This window comes from Argiope bruennichi, chromosome 1 (genome assembly GCF_947563725.1).
Source record: "Argiope bruennichi chromosome 1, qqArgBrue1.1, whole genome shotgun sequence".
In the NCBI taxonomy this organism is placed as follows: domain Eukaryota; kingdom Metazoa; phylum Arthropoda; class Arachnida; order Araneae; family Araneidae; genus Argiope; species Argiope bruennichi.
Window position 1 is genome coordinate 104,411,141 of NC_079151.1, and position 13,385 is coordinate 104,424,525.

A 13,385-nucleotide genomic window follows, 5' to 3' on the forward strand; every position below is an offset into this window, starting at 1 on the left:
CTGTGTTAAGTTTTTGTTTCAATTAAATGGAAAATATGCATATAAAAACAAAAAGATTCCCGCGAATTATTAACCAAATGTCAGGATAAATCACCAAAAAACTCCTCTAGGGTCAAACGACAAACTCAGCAAAAATGATAAATTTTCTTCGTAATTATTGTTTTTCAACGTTGTTCAATGGCATTTGCGTTCATATCCAAACCTTACAACTTTATGCGAATGAGGAAACCACGTTCATCGGAAATTATGAAAGAGAGTTTTGAGAAACCACTTCCAATGGTTCTTTTATGGTTAATAACATTCAACTAGAGAAATACTAAATTTTTCAACATTTTCTCAATCCGGTTCACAATTGTTTTTGTTTCATTTCAGCAAACAATAATGAAATATCTGTTGAGTTATATGATATTGTGGACTTGTTGCATAAATCTGACAGTAAGTATCACTTTCATTATGGATTTTTGAAGAATTATTTACTCAATAATAATCCGATATATATTATAGAGATTATTCTAAATAAAAGAGCTATGCAGTGTCATATATATTCATGTTTTTGTAAATTAATGCATTGATTTCTTATCCATAATTGAATAAAATACAGTAAAAAACGGAAATTTTTTTTTAGAAAATTAGAATAAAAATTCTAAATTAACAAAGGAATTTTATAATATATTTTCAATATAGGATTAATTTTTTAGTAAAGTATGAGTAAAAACATTATCATCTGAAAAATTCTTAAAAAGAATACTAAATTAAATACGATTTTGAAATGGTGTTCAACAAAATTTCTTAAAACGCATAATTTTAGAGGCATTTATATTGCATTAGAAAATTCGTAAACAAATGATGTGTAATAAGTTCTTGAAATATTTCTAAATACAATATTAAGGCTTTTGCAATATTGAAACATTATAATGGTTTTTTAAAGATAGATTTCCCAAGCTTGAATACTACTGTTCGATGCATATGAAGCACTTTTTGAATTTTTTTTTTTTTTCAATTTAAAGTAAGACATTTTACATATGTTGTTTCTTGATGGAAATATTGCTTACATTTAATTTTTCAATATAAAAAAGTGTTTGATGAATTAAATTCTAATAATTTATAATACTCAAAGGAATGAGAAATAAATAGAAAAAATCTTCTTAAAGTAAAAGCTAACTTTTAAAATAATTCATTTATTATCACTTTAGGAATAAAACATTTTAAAGGGAATAGATTTGAAACAAGTTGTAATAAATCTGGAAAAAAAATTAATAAAAAAGTTTCAAAAGACGCTGAACTTTTAATAAATGAGCTGCTTTAGTTTTCTTAAAACAATACAATATTCAAAGATTCTTAATTATTTTTTTTCATTTTATAGTTTATGACAGTAAATTCAAATGGAATAACCGGTAAGTTTTCATCAACTTTGTCATTAAAGTTATGAATTTCGAATGAAATAGCTGACAGAAATGCATAATCTCTATTTTTACATTCCAAAAATATGCCAAAGCCTTCCAAAATCATTATTGCTTCGAAATTATGCATATCAAAATTATAATAAAGTTAGAAAATTTGACCTAAAAATTTCTGAAATAGATATTTAATATATTTTTTTTAAATAAGGTGTAAATATTTTTTACATATAAAAGCCCTCTCTTGGAAAAATATGCTAAAAGAATGGCAAATATCTTCTAGCAATAATTATACAGTCAGAAAATTGTTTAATATCTTCCCCTCAGTTAGTCTTCGACTCACTAATTGGATAAAAGAGGATCTCATTTTCTTCTCAGAACAGGGCCCTTTTCCTGACTGCCTTAAAAGACTGAACTTGTAGGACAGTGAACAGTGCAGTATTGCCATGGCACCTCATTATGCTGCGGAATGCACTCTCTCAATCTCCGGACCTATGAAGAAAACCATCAGAAAGCCTTGAAAAAGAATAGCTGAAAAGACCCGCAAATAGATTCTTCTCCAGGAAAAAAATTCATAGGATAATTAAAATTCTCAGTGAAAATAGAGATATTTTTTTTCCTCCCTTGTCTTCAGCATCGAATGTCTTAGACTCAAGGATCAGGGGAGGGGGAGACAAATAACTCCACTCTCTCTTCACATTCATATATATCTATAAATATCTTTTTTATAGAGTTTCTTTGTAACCATTTACCAAATTATTTTATATTAGATTTTTAGCTGCCTTTTCATCTACTATGATATGATAACAACTGTAGTAATTACAAAACTCATATGTTTTTTAAATTCATAATATCCTTCTGATTATTATTACTAATCCAGATAATTTTTCTATCCCATTTCAAAGTGTAAAACCGCTGTAAGCGGTTTTAAATTATTATAATTTTTACATGTTTGTAAATTCTCTACATAGTTATTTAAGTTTTATCTTCTGTAAATATTCCAATGTTTAATAAAATTCCCATGAAATATCCATCAAACTTTTCAGTGACCAGAAAAGTTACGGATACAGGTGTATGAGAAGGCGTTCTTTTCTGTTTACTTTATTAAAGCATCAGAATATGATAAATAAATAAATTGTTTATTAAGACTGGAATTTTATAGCTGCAGATGGCAATGTTGATTCTTTTCATATGATATTCGGTGATAAATCGGACCGTCAATCACAAATAAATATACAGCTGCTCTTCTTCTGTAAATAGAGAATAATAGATAATAATACATATTATTTTTATTATACAATAAAGTATATTATTATATTTCTCTTAGATAAACCGGATAATAAGAAAGCATTCAGAGCTACCAGATTTAGCAACAAACCATGTTCACTGTTAATTATATTAAAGGCCATAGAAAATCGGTAAAGATTTTATTTCAAAGAAAATTTAAACGGAGTTAATTGACTTTTAAGTTTTTTTACTTTAATAAATTAAAATGTATTTTGCATTAATTTATTTCAGAAAAGACTTCCGAATGGAAAACTAATAGCAAATAATTTCATTAATAGCAGACTAAAGAAAATGCAGACGATTTTAGATATGGCATTCATTTTTCATTTTTTAAGATTTATATTTCATTTTAATGAGATCAAAATAGATTTTCTAATTTTTAAATGTCGGAAACATGTTGTTTTTAAAACATATATTTTAATTGATAGTTGTTTGAAATAAAAGAGTTGATGGAAAAAAAAAACAGTATTTTTAGATATGATATTCACTTTCGTTCTAATTATTTTTCATACTGCAGAATACTAAAGCTCGCATTTTGCAACATTCACAAGCTTTTATTTTTTCACTGGAATGTAGAGCATTAACGCTCTTAAGAAATACAAAACAAATGCAAATGAAGAAATTAATGTAATTACTAAGCCTTTGTTCCCTTGTAGATAATTTGGATTCTGGGATTGTAAATGGAAGAGAAGCAAAAGAAGGTGAATTTCCCTGGATGGTAAGTAAAAATAAAATTTTCTTCATTTGATTGCTTCGAATTTTATGAAAATTATTATGTTAAATTAAAAGTTTTTGCTGTATTGTAAACAATAAAAGATATGTGAATTCTTATTCGAGAAAAATTTTCATTACTAAGCAATCCACAGGGAGTAAATAAGTATTTTTATTTAATTCAGCTTCTAAACTACAACAACATGCAATTCTCAATAATTAATCTTTAAAAGACATTTTGACTTTTCAAAAATTCTTTTATAAAAATATTTCGATTATAGTTTTGTTACAAGTTCAGTTTACAAGCTCAATTATAGTCTATAGCAATACAATCTATTGAAGTATATCTTTAATTGGAATTCAAACAATTAAAAAGCAGAATATAAACAGTGAAATATATCAAAACTATAAAGCTTCCCGAACTCTTTTCCTTACCTTTCATTATTCAGAAACCAGAAAAAGAGAACATATATAATCTTTTAATATCTAATATAATTCTCCATCATTCATCGTAACTTTGATACGCTTTGCTGAGATAAAACTTGAAATGCCAACAGAAGAATCCTTTATTTATTTATTTAAGCTTGAACCATTCTTTGCTTGACTTAAAATACAGAATTATTCTTTAAGGGAATTAAAAAAAATTTGTATTAAATGTCTTTTAGAAATACTTAATAAATCATACATGCCATAAACAATATTTATACATTATGCGTAAAAAATCAATGGAAAACCTGAAGGTATTTTATGTAAAATAAAATGATATAAATGATATAATTCACATATTTATTGATCATTCTCCAAAATCTTTGCATATTATATTTTAAAATAAAATTGTATCAGCTTTTCGTTGTTGCATAAATAATCCCTTTAATAAATGAATAATTTCAGTCAAATGATTTATTGATGTATTTTGGATTCATTTACGTGTAATTAGTAACTTGTCTGTTATAGGTTGCTTTATATTTAAATGGCACATTCGCCTGCAGTTCAACCCTCATTTCTCCAACTATTGTAATGACTGCAGCTCATTGTGTGCAATTGTAAGTATTCTGAAAACTCTTACTAATCTTCAAAGAGGTCGCATTTTAAATATGTTTGCATTAAAAATATTAGAAGAATATTCATCGCCATTTTAGTTTCAAAATATCCCTAAAAAAGCAATAGTATTCACTCATGAAACATAACTACAATAAATGTGCTCTCATCTAGATATCTAGATCTTGTATGATACAATGACTTTCACCATAACAAAATTATTGTGGTTAGTTGTAAATTGGACAATACAATCTCATGACACCAACCTTTCTCAGAGGAGAATATGCTAAATTAACTGCAAAATTGGTAAAAATAAGCTCTATCACTATCCCTATTACACAATTTATTCTACAATATCTCCAAGACGGTATTCGATATTCTGAATGTTTTACGGTGTTAGTAGATATGGTATTGGGCATCGTATGCAAAAAGACATTACTGTAAACTCTCTAGGGAAGCAATAAATTATTAATTTATCCACTCCATAACTGGTGTTTTCAGAAGTATGACTATATATTGACTGAAAATGACGGAAACTTATTTTAAGATTATGACATTGCCGTTCATCAATTTCATAAATAACTACATTCTAATTTCTGCCTTCCTTTAATGAAATGTCACTCCAGTATATTAACTACTCTACCTAAAATATAGCATTATAAAAATGTGATGTTGCCAGTGGCTCAAATATCAGTATTTTTAGAAAATTATTTTTTAAAGAGAATTCCTTACAATATGAAACCAGTGGAACAACAGCACAAGGCACGACATCCCGCTTATTCATAAGTCAAACTGATTTAATTTAAATGACATTAAATTTATTTTAATGTCCTGAGTATTTCGGGCCATCACAGTGACCGGTGATGTCTCTAAAAGTACGTAAATGCTCAGAAAAAGCCCTTTCCGTGAGAAACACGTTCCATCATCTGTGGGAGACAGCTGACACTCGCTATTTCTGTAGCAACTCGGATGGCGAGAACCAACCACCATATTGAAAGCTTCTCATACTCATATTTGAAGTGTCCTCCATTGAGAGAACCAAAGGAAGTAATCTCCCCAAAACTTTCCGTTTTCTTTTTAATAAAGCTCTTATGGTCTCCGGCATAAAATTATAGACCTTGGATTAGGACGGGTAATGTCTTGCTTGGGAAAGACAATCAATAGTTACTAAATATAGATTTTTGGTGTAAATGTAGCGTTTTTATAAATATACCGCGCGAATATGTATTTTTTATGCCTTTATTCCTACTGATTTGTAACAAAATTTGTCTCAGATACTGTAAATACTATAACTGCAATTACAAAATCACAGGACCAAATGTGATATATTTGTCTTTACGTTTATGGGTTACGTTTATATTTACTCGCATGCGAAATTACAGACCGATATGCGCTCAACCTTTGACACATCTTATACAAAATTTGATCAGAACTTGCAATTTAATGGCTACCCCTGTACCAAATTTGAACTATTCTAGATCTTTACGCTTTGAAGCTATCTAGTTCATTTGTACTTGAACTGCCAGACAGACAAAGTTCCTCTGAATGAGCCCCATTTCAAATTTGATGGCAAATGTGGCAAAATCCACATACCAAATATCATTCGCACATCTTAGAGCAGTTTTGTGTTATTGTGCTGTCAGACAGACATAATTCTTAAACTGTGCATGGAAAAATGAACTATAACATAGTACAATGATAAATCATTATTTTATTTCTCAGCTTTATACCATTTGCTTGCACTTTACAATGTATCAGAGTATTTAGGTGTAAGTTTTGTTCCATAATTTCAAGTACCTATATTTCGTGGGGCAAAGTGTGGCATGAGCTAATTGATCTAATATCGTTTTTTTTACCATATATGTAATTTTACTACTACATTCAACTTTATCCAACTTTTATAATATGTAACCAATCTATCTATCATTTTTTTTTACTTAACAGTGAGGACGGAATTCCACCAGCCACATCCTTTTATGGAATCGTTGGTAACATCAATCGCGAAGGTCCAGAAACACGCATCCAGTTCCAAGAAGTGGTGGCGCATCCTCAGTTCGATGCAAATCAGAGCTTGGATAATGATATAGCAATTTTACGAATGTGCTCTCCACTGGAGATGGATAAATGGATACAGCCCATTTGCTTGCCGCAGGATGATAGAGCTTTCGATATTGAGACTGTACAAACAATGGGATGGGGATCGATATACATTAGTAAGAAATTTTACTCATTGATATACCATTATGTGTACTTACATTGAGAAAAAAATATCGTCCTATTTCAAAATTCAAATATAACAATGAATAGCATAGCTTTTAATTTCATTTTTTTTTTCTGATTTGAATTTTTTTTTACTTTCTCGTATATGTAGTATAGAGATAATATTTATCGTCTAAAAAATTCGAATTCAAGATTTTCAGTATCTTCACGTTTTATACCTCTCGAAGTTCGAAAAAAAAAACAGTCAGGAATTAATTCGATTTTATCGTCTGAAAAATAATTTGTTTCCAATAAGAATTTTCATTATGTTGATTTTTAGAAAAAGGCGAATGTTATTAGGAAAGAAACATGCATTTAAGTTTGTTTTCTCAACGAAGTTTCTGATGCTAAACGATTTGAAGTTAAGAATAGCTGTTTATCAAATGTACAGTATTTAAATGGTATAAAACATTTAAAAATCTAAAGAATTCATTATAGGTGATCCGGACTCTGATAAACTGTTCACTAAGATTGATAAAACAAGATTTCAGGTTCAAGAACTGGTGTTCGATGATCCTCGGTTAACAGTAAGAGTCTTTATTGAACAAATTGCTATCTCATTTGGTTTGATTAAAAAAATTATTTAAGGTTGCGTGTCATTGCTTTTCCAGTTGTTCAAATAATTTTGAATCAAAAACAAAGTCTGGTCAAGTGGTAAGAGAGATGAAAAAAGATGTTTTTGCTTATCCCACTTGGATTGAACCCAGTTCAAACCAAGTCCAAGAGATCGGTGAGATGGGGGTGCAGTAGCTTCTGAGGGTAAGGACTCCTGAGCACCCGAGAGCAGAGGTCTAACTTTAGCTCATAAGAAATTGACACTCAATCGTATAACCTTTTTTTTCAACGCGGGGGGGGGAGGGCTCTTCCACACGTCTCACAGGTAAAACACAGGGTAATGAACAACTATGCACGAACCAGGACTTGAACAAGGGACGCCCTGATGATCACGGGGAAGAAGAGCTACCTCTAGGCTAGGAAGCCGGAAAACGCGATATTTACAGACCAAATGAGTAATAAACTGTCTATACAAAGGCGAGCAGATCTGGTGGAACTACCTCCTTCAAGAAAGTCAGTTTAGCCGGCGTCTTAGCCTAGGGTAGTCTTCCCCATGATTTGTGCCTCCCGGATTCGGGCATGGTCGTTCTTTACCCTGTGTTCTATCTGTGAGGTGTGTGGAAGAGTCCCACTGTAAAAATGAACTAAGCAAGCGAGTGTGTGAGTGTCATCTTTATATGAGCTAGAAGGCAGACTTCTGCTTCAGGTGCTCAGGGGCTTTTATCCTCAGAAGCTAATGCACTAACTCGATTTCAGCGGGCTTGTCTATTACAAGTGCCATAAGTAACAACAACATAAACAGTGCTTCAAGTTCCGCATATACTTGATATGATACCCAGTGACTTTCTCTTATTCTCATGGTTGAAATTATCTCTTACCTTTCACCTTTTGAATCCATTGTTTCGATTAAAAAAATTAAAAAGTTTCTAAAAAAAAAGATTTTTAGCCATGTTTTTATTATTAGACAAAAAGCGACAGAAATGCATCGCAGCTAGTGATTACTTTGAGGCAGATACAATGAATTTTGACTTATAAGCTACACTATTTGTTTTCAGACAACATTCTGAGAGCTTTTTGATCAAAATGGTGTTATATTTTTGTTATATGGTGTTGTATTGGAAAGTTTTTAAATGAAATTCAATTCTTAGAAGGTCCCTGTTTTTCCAACAGAGTGGTAATTACATACTTACAACTATGATTCTATCTGTCAAAATGGACTGAGATGGATTGGGAAATTCGTCTCCATTTGTACCGTTACTGTTCAAAAAATTCTTGAAATTGAATAACTAGAAAAATATTAAACTAATGTAAAATTTTCTTCATCCAGAAATTTCTTCATCCATTATATTTTTGTTATATGGTGTTGTATTGGAAAGTTTTTAAATGAAATTCAATTCTTAGAAGGTCCCTGTTTTTCCAACAGAGTGGTAATTACATACTTACAACTATGATTCTATCTGTCAAAATGGACTGAGATGGATTGGGAAATTCGTCTCCATTTGTATCGTTACTGTTCAAAAAATTCTTGAAATTGAATAACTAGAAAAATATTAAACTAATGTAAAATTTTCTTCATCCAGAAATTAATTTTTCATTCTGTCTCATTTATTGAGTATTTTCTCAATCAGGGAGAAATGATGTTGCAGAATACATGACGACGACTGAGCTATCTATCCTACCGAGACATACATGCAAAGAAATTTTTGCAAAGCACAAGGACATCAATATAACAAATAAGAATATTTGTGTCTATTCGCAAAAGCCAACAGGACTTTGCTATGTGAGTATATCGGTTTTGTTGCTTCAGCTGTTAAATCTGACTTTTTTTTTCTTTGTCACCATTCTGAAAGAGTGAATACCCAATTCGGTGCAAAAGCACAAAACAATTTGGTATTACTGAAACTAAAATTCTGAATGCATACTTTAAGTAACCAGTCATTTCCAATTTTAATTTCTGGATACTGATTAATATATTGTGATTGACGAAATCCAAGCAAAAAAATGAAAAACTATCCCCAAACAATGATATTGTTACGACATTTCCTGGGGTTCGTTTGGATAGTGGGAGTTATATGGTGTGTAGAACGCTCAATCAGCAGGCGTCAGTAGAAAATAAAACAACGACGTTTATTTACACGAAGACACACAGGACAACACAAAGACGACAACTATACACAACACAGAATATGATTATCTTCAGCCGAGACGTGCAGCATACAACAGCATCATACAACAGATTCTACTACAGACAGTAGCACACAGCTTAGTTAAGCACTAGCTTCAATCCGTCGCTGCTCCGCTTATCTCTGGAAGTCCAGTTCTTTACCGTCGCTTCCGACGACTCTTTGACTCCACTGGTCCATGACGACTCGGCAGCTGCAGGCTGCTCCTTTTATAGGTCTCAGGAGGCGGGGCTAGAAGCCTCTCAACCAATCAGGCACGTTCGAGGCGTAACTCGGTTCCTACTAGACGGATCGGGAAAATTCTCAATGTTTCGGGTATAATCTATTTTGGCGCCAAAGTCTCCAAATTTGTCGCCAAGTCACCAAATGGTGGCCAAGCTCTGGGACCTACTATGGAACCAACTATGCTGGGAAGCCGCATCATAGATTCGTAACAATATAATATTTTATTAAAGAATTTCATTAAAAATGTAGGGAAAAAATGAATAAATAAAAAATGGATTTTTGCTATTTTATCATTATCCACAAATTATAATGATCATTATCTATATGTAGTAAAAAAAAAATGGGGGAAAATTCTTGGTCTTAAGAAAAAATTTTCATTTAAAAATAACTTTTTTCCAGTAACTTATAATTAAACCTGTTTAACTTTTCTATTTTATCTTGTGTTGATAAGCAATAAATAGTAAAATCAGAGACGCAATCAGAAATCAGAAGCATCTCATATAAAACAAAGTCTTGTACTGAATGTAAGTAGACTTAATAGTATAAAGACAGCCGATAGAACAATCCTCTACAAGTTAGGCTCATTTAGAAACAATGGAACTACGGCATATAACTCTCAATGTTTTAATCTATACATTTATACCCTACACCATTTAATTTTATTGTTACATTTAAATCACTAATTTCCTGTTAGGGCATTTAGACTCTAAGTGAATGTCGGAATAAACTGATACGTTTTTCTTCAGAAAAAAAAAGAACAATCTAGAGGAACAGCATTTCAATCGTTCCGATTTCTTTATTCTGTGCATAAGCAGAAGAAATGCTTATTTTATTTTTATATTAATTGCAGAAAGAAGAGACGTGTATTGCATTCTTAAATTTAAATAGTGGTGACTTATTATTAGGCCTGCAGGGATGCAGTATCACTTGAATTTAGTTTTAAAAATTAAATCGAATTTTACTATTTTTCCACTGTGAGTCTTTGATACTCTATGCTTACTTTGTCACATGTAGAGCTCGATAATTAACGAAAACAAACAAAAAAAAACTATGAAAATCTAAGAAAAAGATCACCTTAATAAACGTAAGAACGAACTATGTCCGAATCTGTAATGGAAACGCAAGATAAACCCAGATCAGAGTGATTCGTTGTGCTGCTTATTAAAGACTACACAATTTGGCAAAGATGGAGCAGCAATCAGAGTATTTCCGGCTTGCAGTGCTAATTAGTTTTGTTACTCTTATTCCAAACTTCCCCTTATTTGGATACCCATGAGTTATTTTTTAATGTTCTTGTTGTCTTGACAGAAATTCCTAGTTTTATTGATATTTTTTTGCCAGAAGAACCCTCTGAAAAAAGATACGCGGTTCAGTTTCTAAAATGTTACTCGGATGAAATTTTTATGAGAAATCAATAATTATTAATTATTAGATGTAAAAATCAATGACTATCTCAGGTCATTATTGCGATTCTATTTGTTATTTATTTTTGGACCAGCGTTATCGAGCTTTCTGAGGGAAGATAGTGGACGGACATGGGGAAAGGAAGGTTTTGATACTTTTTGCTATGAATTATCTTGTCAATTTTTTTCTCAATACGACAAACCTACGAGTAATTTATATCATATACTGGTTATTAAAAATACATGAAATGCAACGGGAAAAAATCTACTCTAGGACAAATTCACACTTTTAAGACAACTTTTGGAAAACTAAAGTATATAACATCAAAACTTTTCACTTATTTATAGACTTTAAGGCTGCTTACGACAGTATAAAAATAGACAAGCTATTTGAAACAATGGAAGAGTTTGGAATCCCTACTAAACTTGTTATTTTAACTAGGGTCAAACAATGTCAAATGCAGGGTTAAAATCCAAAAACATTTATCTGAGCTCTTTGCTGAGCTTGTCTGCTTTTTAACAATGCCCTGGAGAAATGTATTCGAGAAAGTGGGTTAGGCCGAAAGGGCACTCTGTGGGATAGATCCATTCAACTGCTGGCCTATGCAGATGATATAGATATTATTGGATGATCAGAAAGGGCAGTGAGGCCTTTCAAGCTTTGGAAACTTCTGCCATAAATATGGGCCTTGCCATCAACGTAGATAATTTATGGAATTCCTGCCCTCAACTATAAATCACAGTGTTCCTCTGTGTATTAACGGTCATACCTTCGAAATTGTCGATCATTTCAACTACCTTGACACAATGATTAATGACAATACTAAACTCAGAGCAGAAATTGACAACAGAATAAAAATGGCTATAAATGTTTCTTTGGACTGAAAAAACAACTTATATCCTACTTAATTAGTCGGAAAACTAAACTAAGAATTTATAAGACTCTTATTATGCCTGTTCTGCTCTATACAAGTTAAACTTGGACGCAGCGTTTTCCGAACATGTTCGAAAGAAAAACCCTTAGAACTATCTTTGGCCCAGTTCTAGAAAGAGGATGTTGGCGAACTAGATTCAATTTTGAATTATACAAACTTTATAGGCAACCACAGGTAACATTGGTTATCCAGAGCAATATGTTAAAATGGCTTGGTCATATCTGAAGATGCCCTGAAAACAGCATCTTCAAAATAAGCACTTTTAAAAATCCTATGGCATCTCGAGCTAGAGGAAGACCTCCAACTAGAGGAGGATGGTTGGATGATGTGGAAAGCCTGAGTGTTCTGAGGCTAAAGAACTGGAAGGGGGTTGCAGGGGGTAGAAAGCGCTGGAAAGTGTGCGTGGTTGAGGCAGCCAAGGTCTGCAAGGGGCTTTTGTGCTCATGAAGAAAAAGAAATGCAACGAATTTCAATTGTAGATCTGAAATAAAAAAAAATTTAGACTACTTATGGGCAATGTAGTATTTTTTTAATCACAATCGCTTAGAAAGTTGGGGTTTTTATAACACTGCTAAATTTTAAGCTGAGGAGCCATCACTGCTTTTAAAAATCTTGCCGCTGTATTTTAAAGTTTTTTCCCTGCTCAAAATTTGAAAACAATAAAAAAATAAAGGGAAATTCGTGATAAATATAGAATTTATTAAAATATAGTTTTGAAATCTTTTACTCCTGTTTTTCATGGAAATAAACACAAAATAATTTCTTTGTATATTTATCCATTTTAATATTATAATTTTTTAAAATTTTTCAACAGCTTGCGTATAAGTACTACCGAAATATACTAAAGACTTCAGGAAAAATTAAAGAAAATATTATTATTTTTATAAACTATTAACCAAAATTGATTAAGAATAACAATGATTCAATGACAAACATTTATTATAACTTACATATTTGAAATCAAAATTCCAATAATTGTTTTTATTAACGAATTGTTTAATAGCACAAAATTAATAGTGAAATATGCAAAATTGATTTATTCAGAATTATATTACTCAACAGTAGAATCATAAATGGCTTCATAGCTTTTTATTCTTGACTCAAGTTTTGAACACCATTAAATAAAATATTTCTAGAAAAGAATCTTTAATACAATACAAATCTCAATATTTTCAGGGGGATTCTGGAAGTCCAGCAGTTTACAACGATCCAGACAGTGGTAAGCCTGTGGCTATTGGAGTGGCATCTTTCATTTCGTACTACGGATGTTTCATACCTAAAGCACCTAGAGTATACACGATGATTGCTTCATACATCAACTGGATCAAGGAAACAGTCGGTGACCACAATGACATCTGCTTTGTATGAAATATTCTCTTCTAATAAAATAAA

At 31.3% G+C, this 13,385-nt stretch overlaps 1 protein-coding gene across 1 annotated transcript; it reads left to right on the top strand.

Moving 5' to 3' along the window:
* The first annotated feature begins 378 nt into the window (after nucleotides 1–378).
* LOC129974018 (transmembrane protease serine 9-like) lies at nucleotides 379–13,361 on the top strand. Its single transcript, XM_056087531.1, has 7 exons — nucleotides 379–435; nucleotides 1,364–1,394; nucleotides 3,341–3,402; nucleotides 4,350–4,438; nucleotides 6,378–6,646; nucleotides 8,876–9,027; nucleotides 13,170–13,361. Exons 1-7 carry the CDS (start codon nucleotides 382–384, stop codon nucleotides 13,359–13,361), a joined length of 849 nt encoding a protein of 282 aa, XP_055943506.1. The 5' UTR covers nucleotides 379–381.
* Nucleotides 13,362–13,385: the final 24 nt, after the last annotated feature.

Bases quoted from the DNA above. Each gene is read 5' to 3' on its own strand.
- LOC129974018 (XM_056087531.1), top strand. From the start codon at position 382: ATGAAATATCTGTTGAGTTATATGATATTGTGGACTTGTTGCATAAAT. The intron at 436-1,363 runs GTAAGTATCACT...TTCATTTTATAG, and splicing joins CTTGTTGCATAAATCTGACA to TTTATGACAGTAAATTCAAA. The intron at 6,647-8,875 runs GTAAGAAATTTT...TTTCTCAATCAG, and splicing joins ATGGGGATCGATATACATTA to GGAGAAATGATGTTGCAGAA.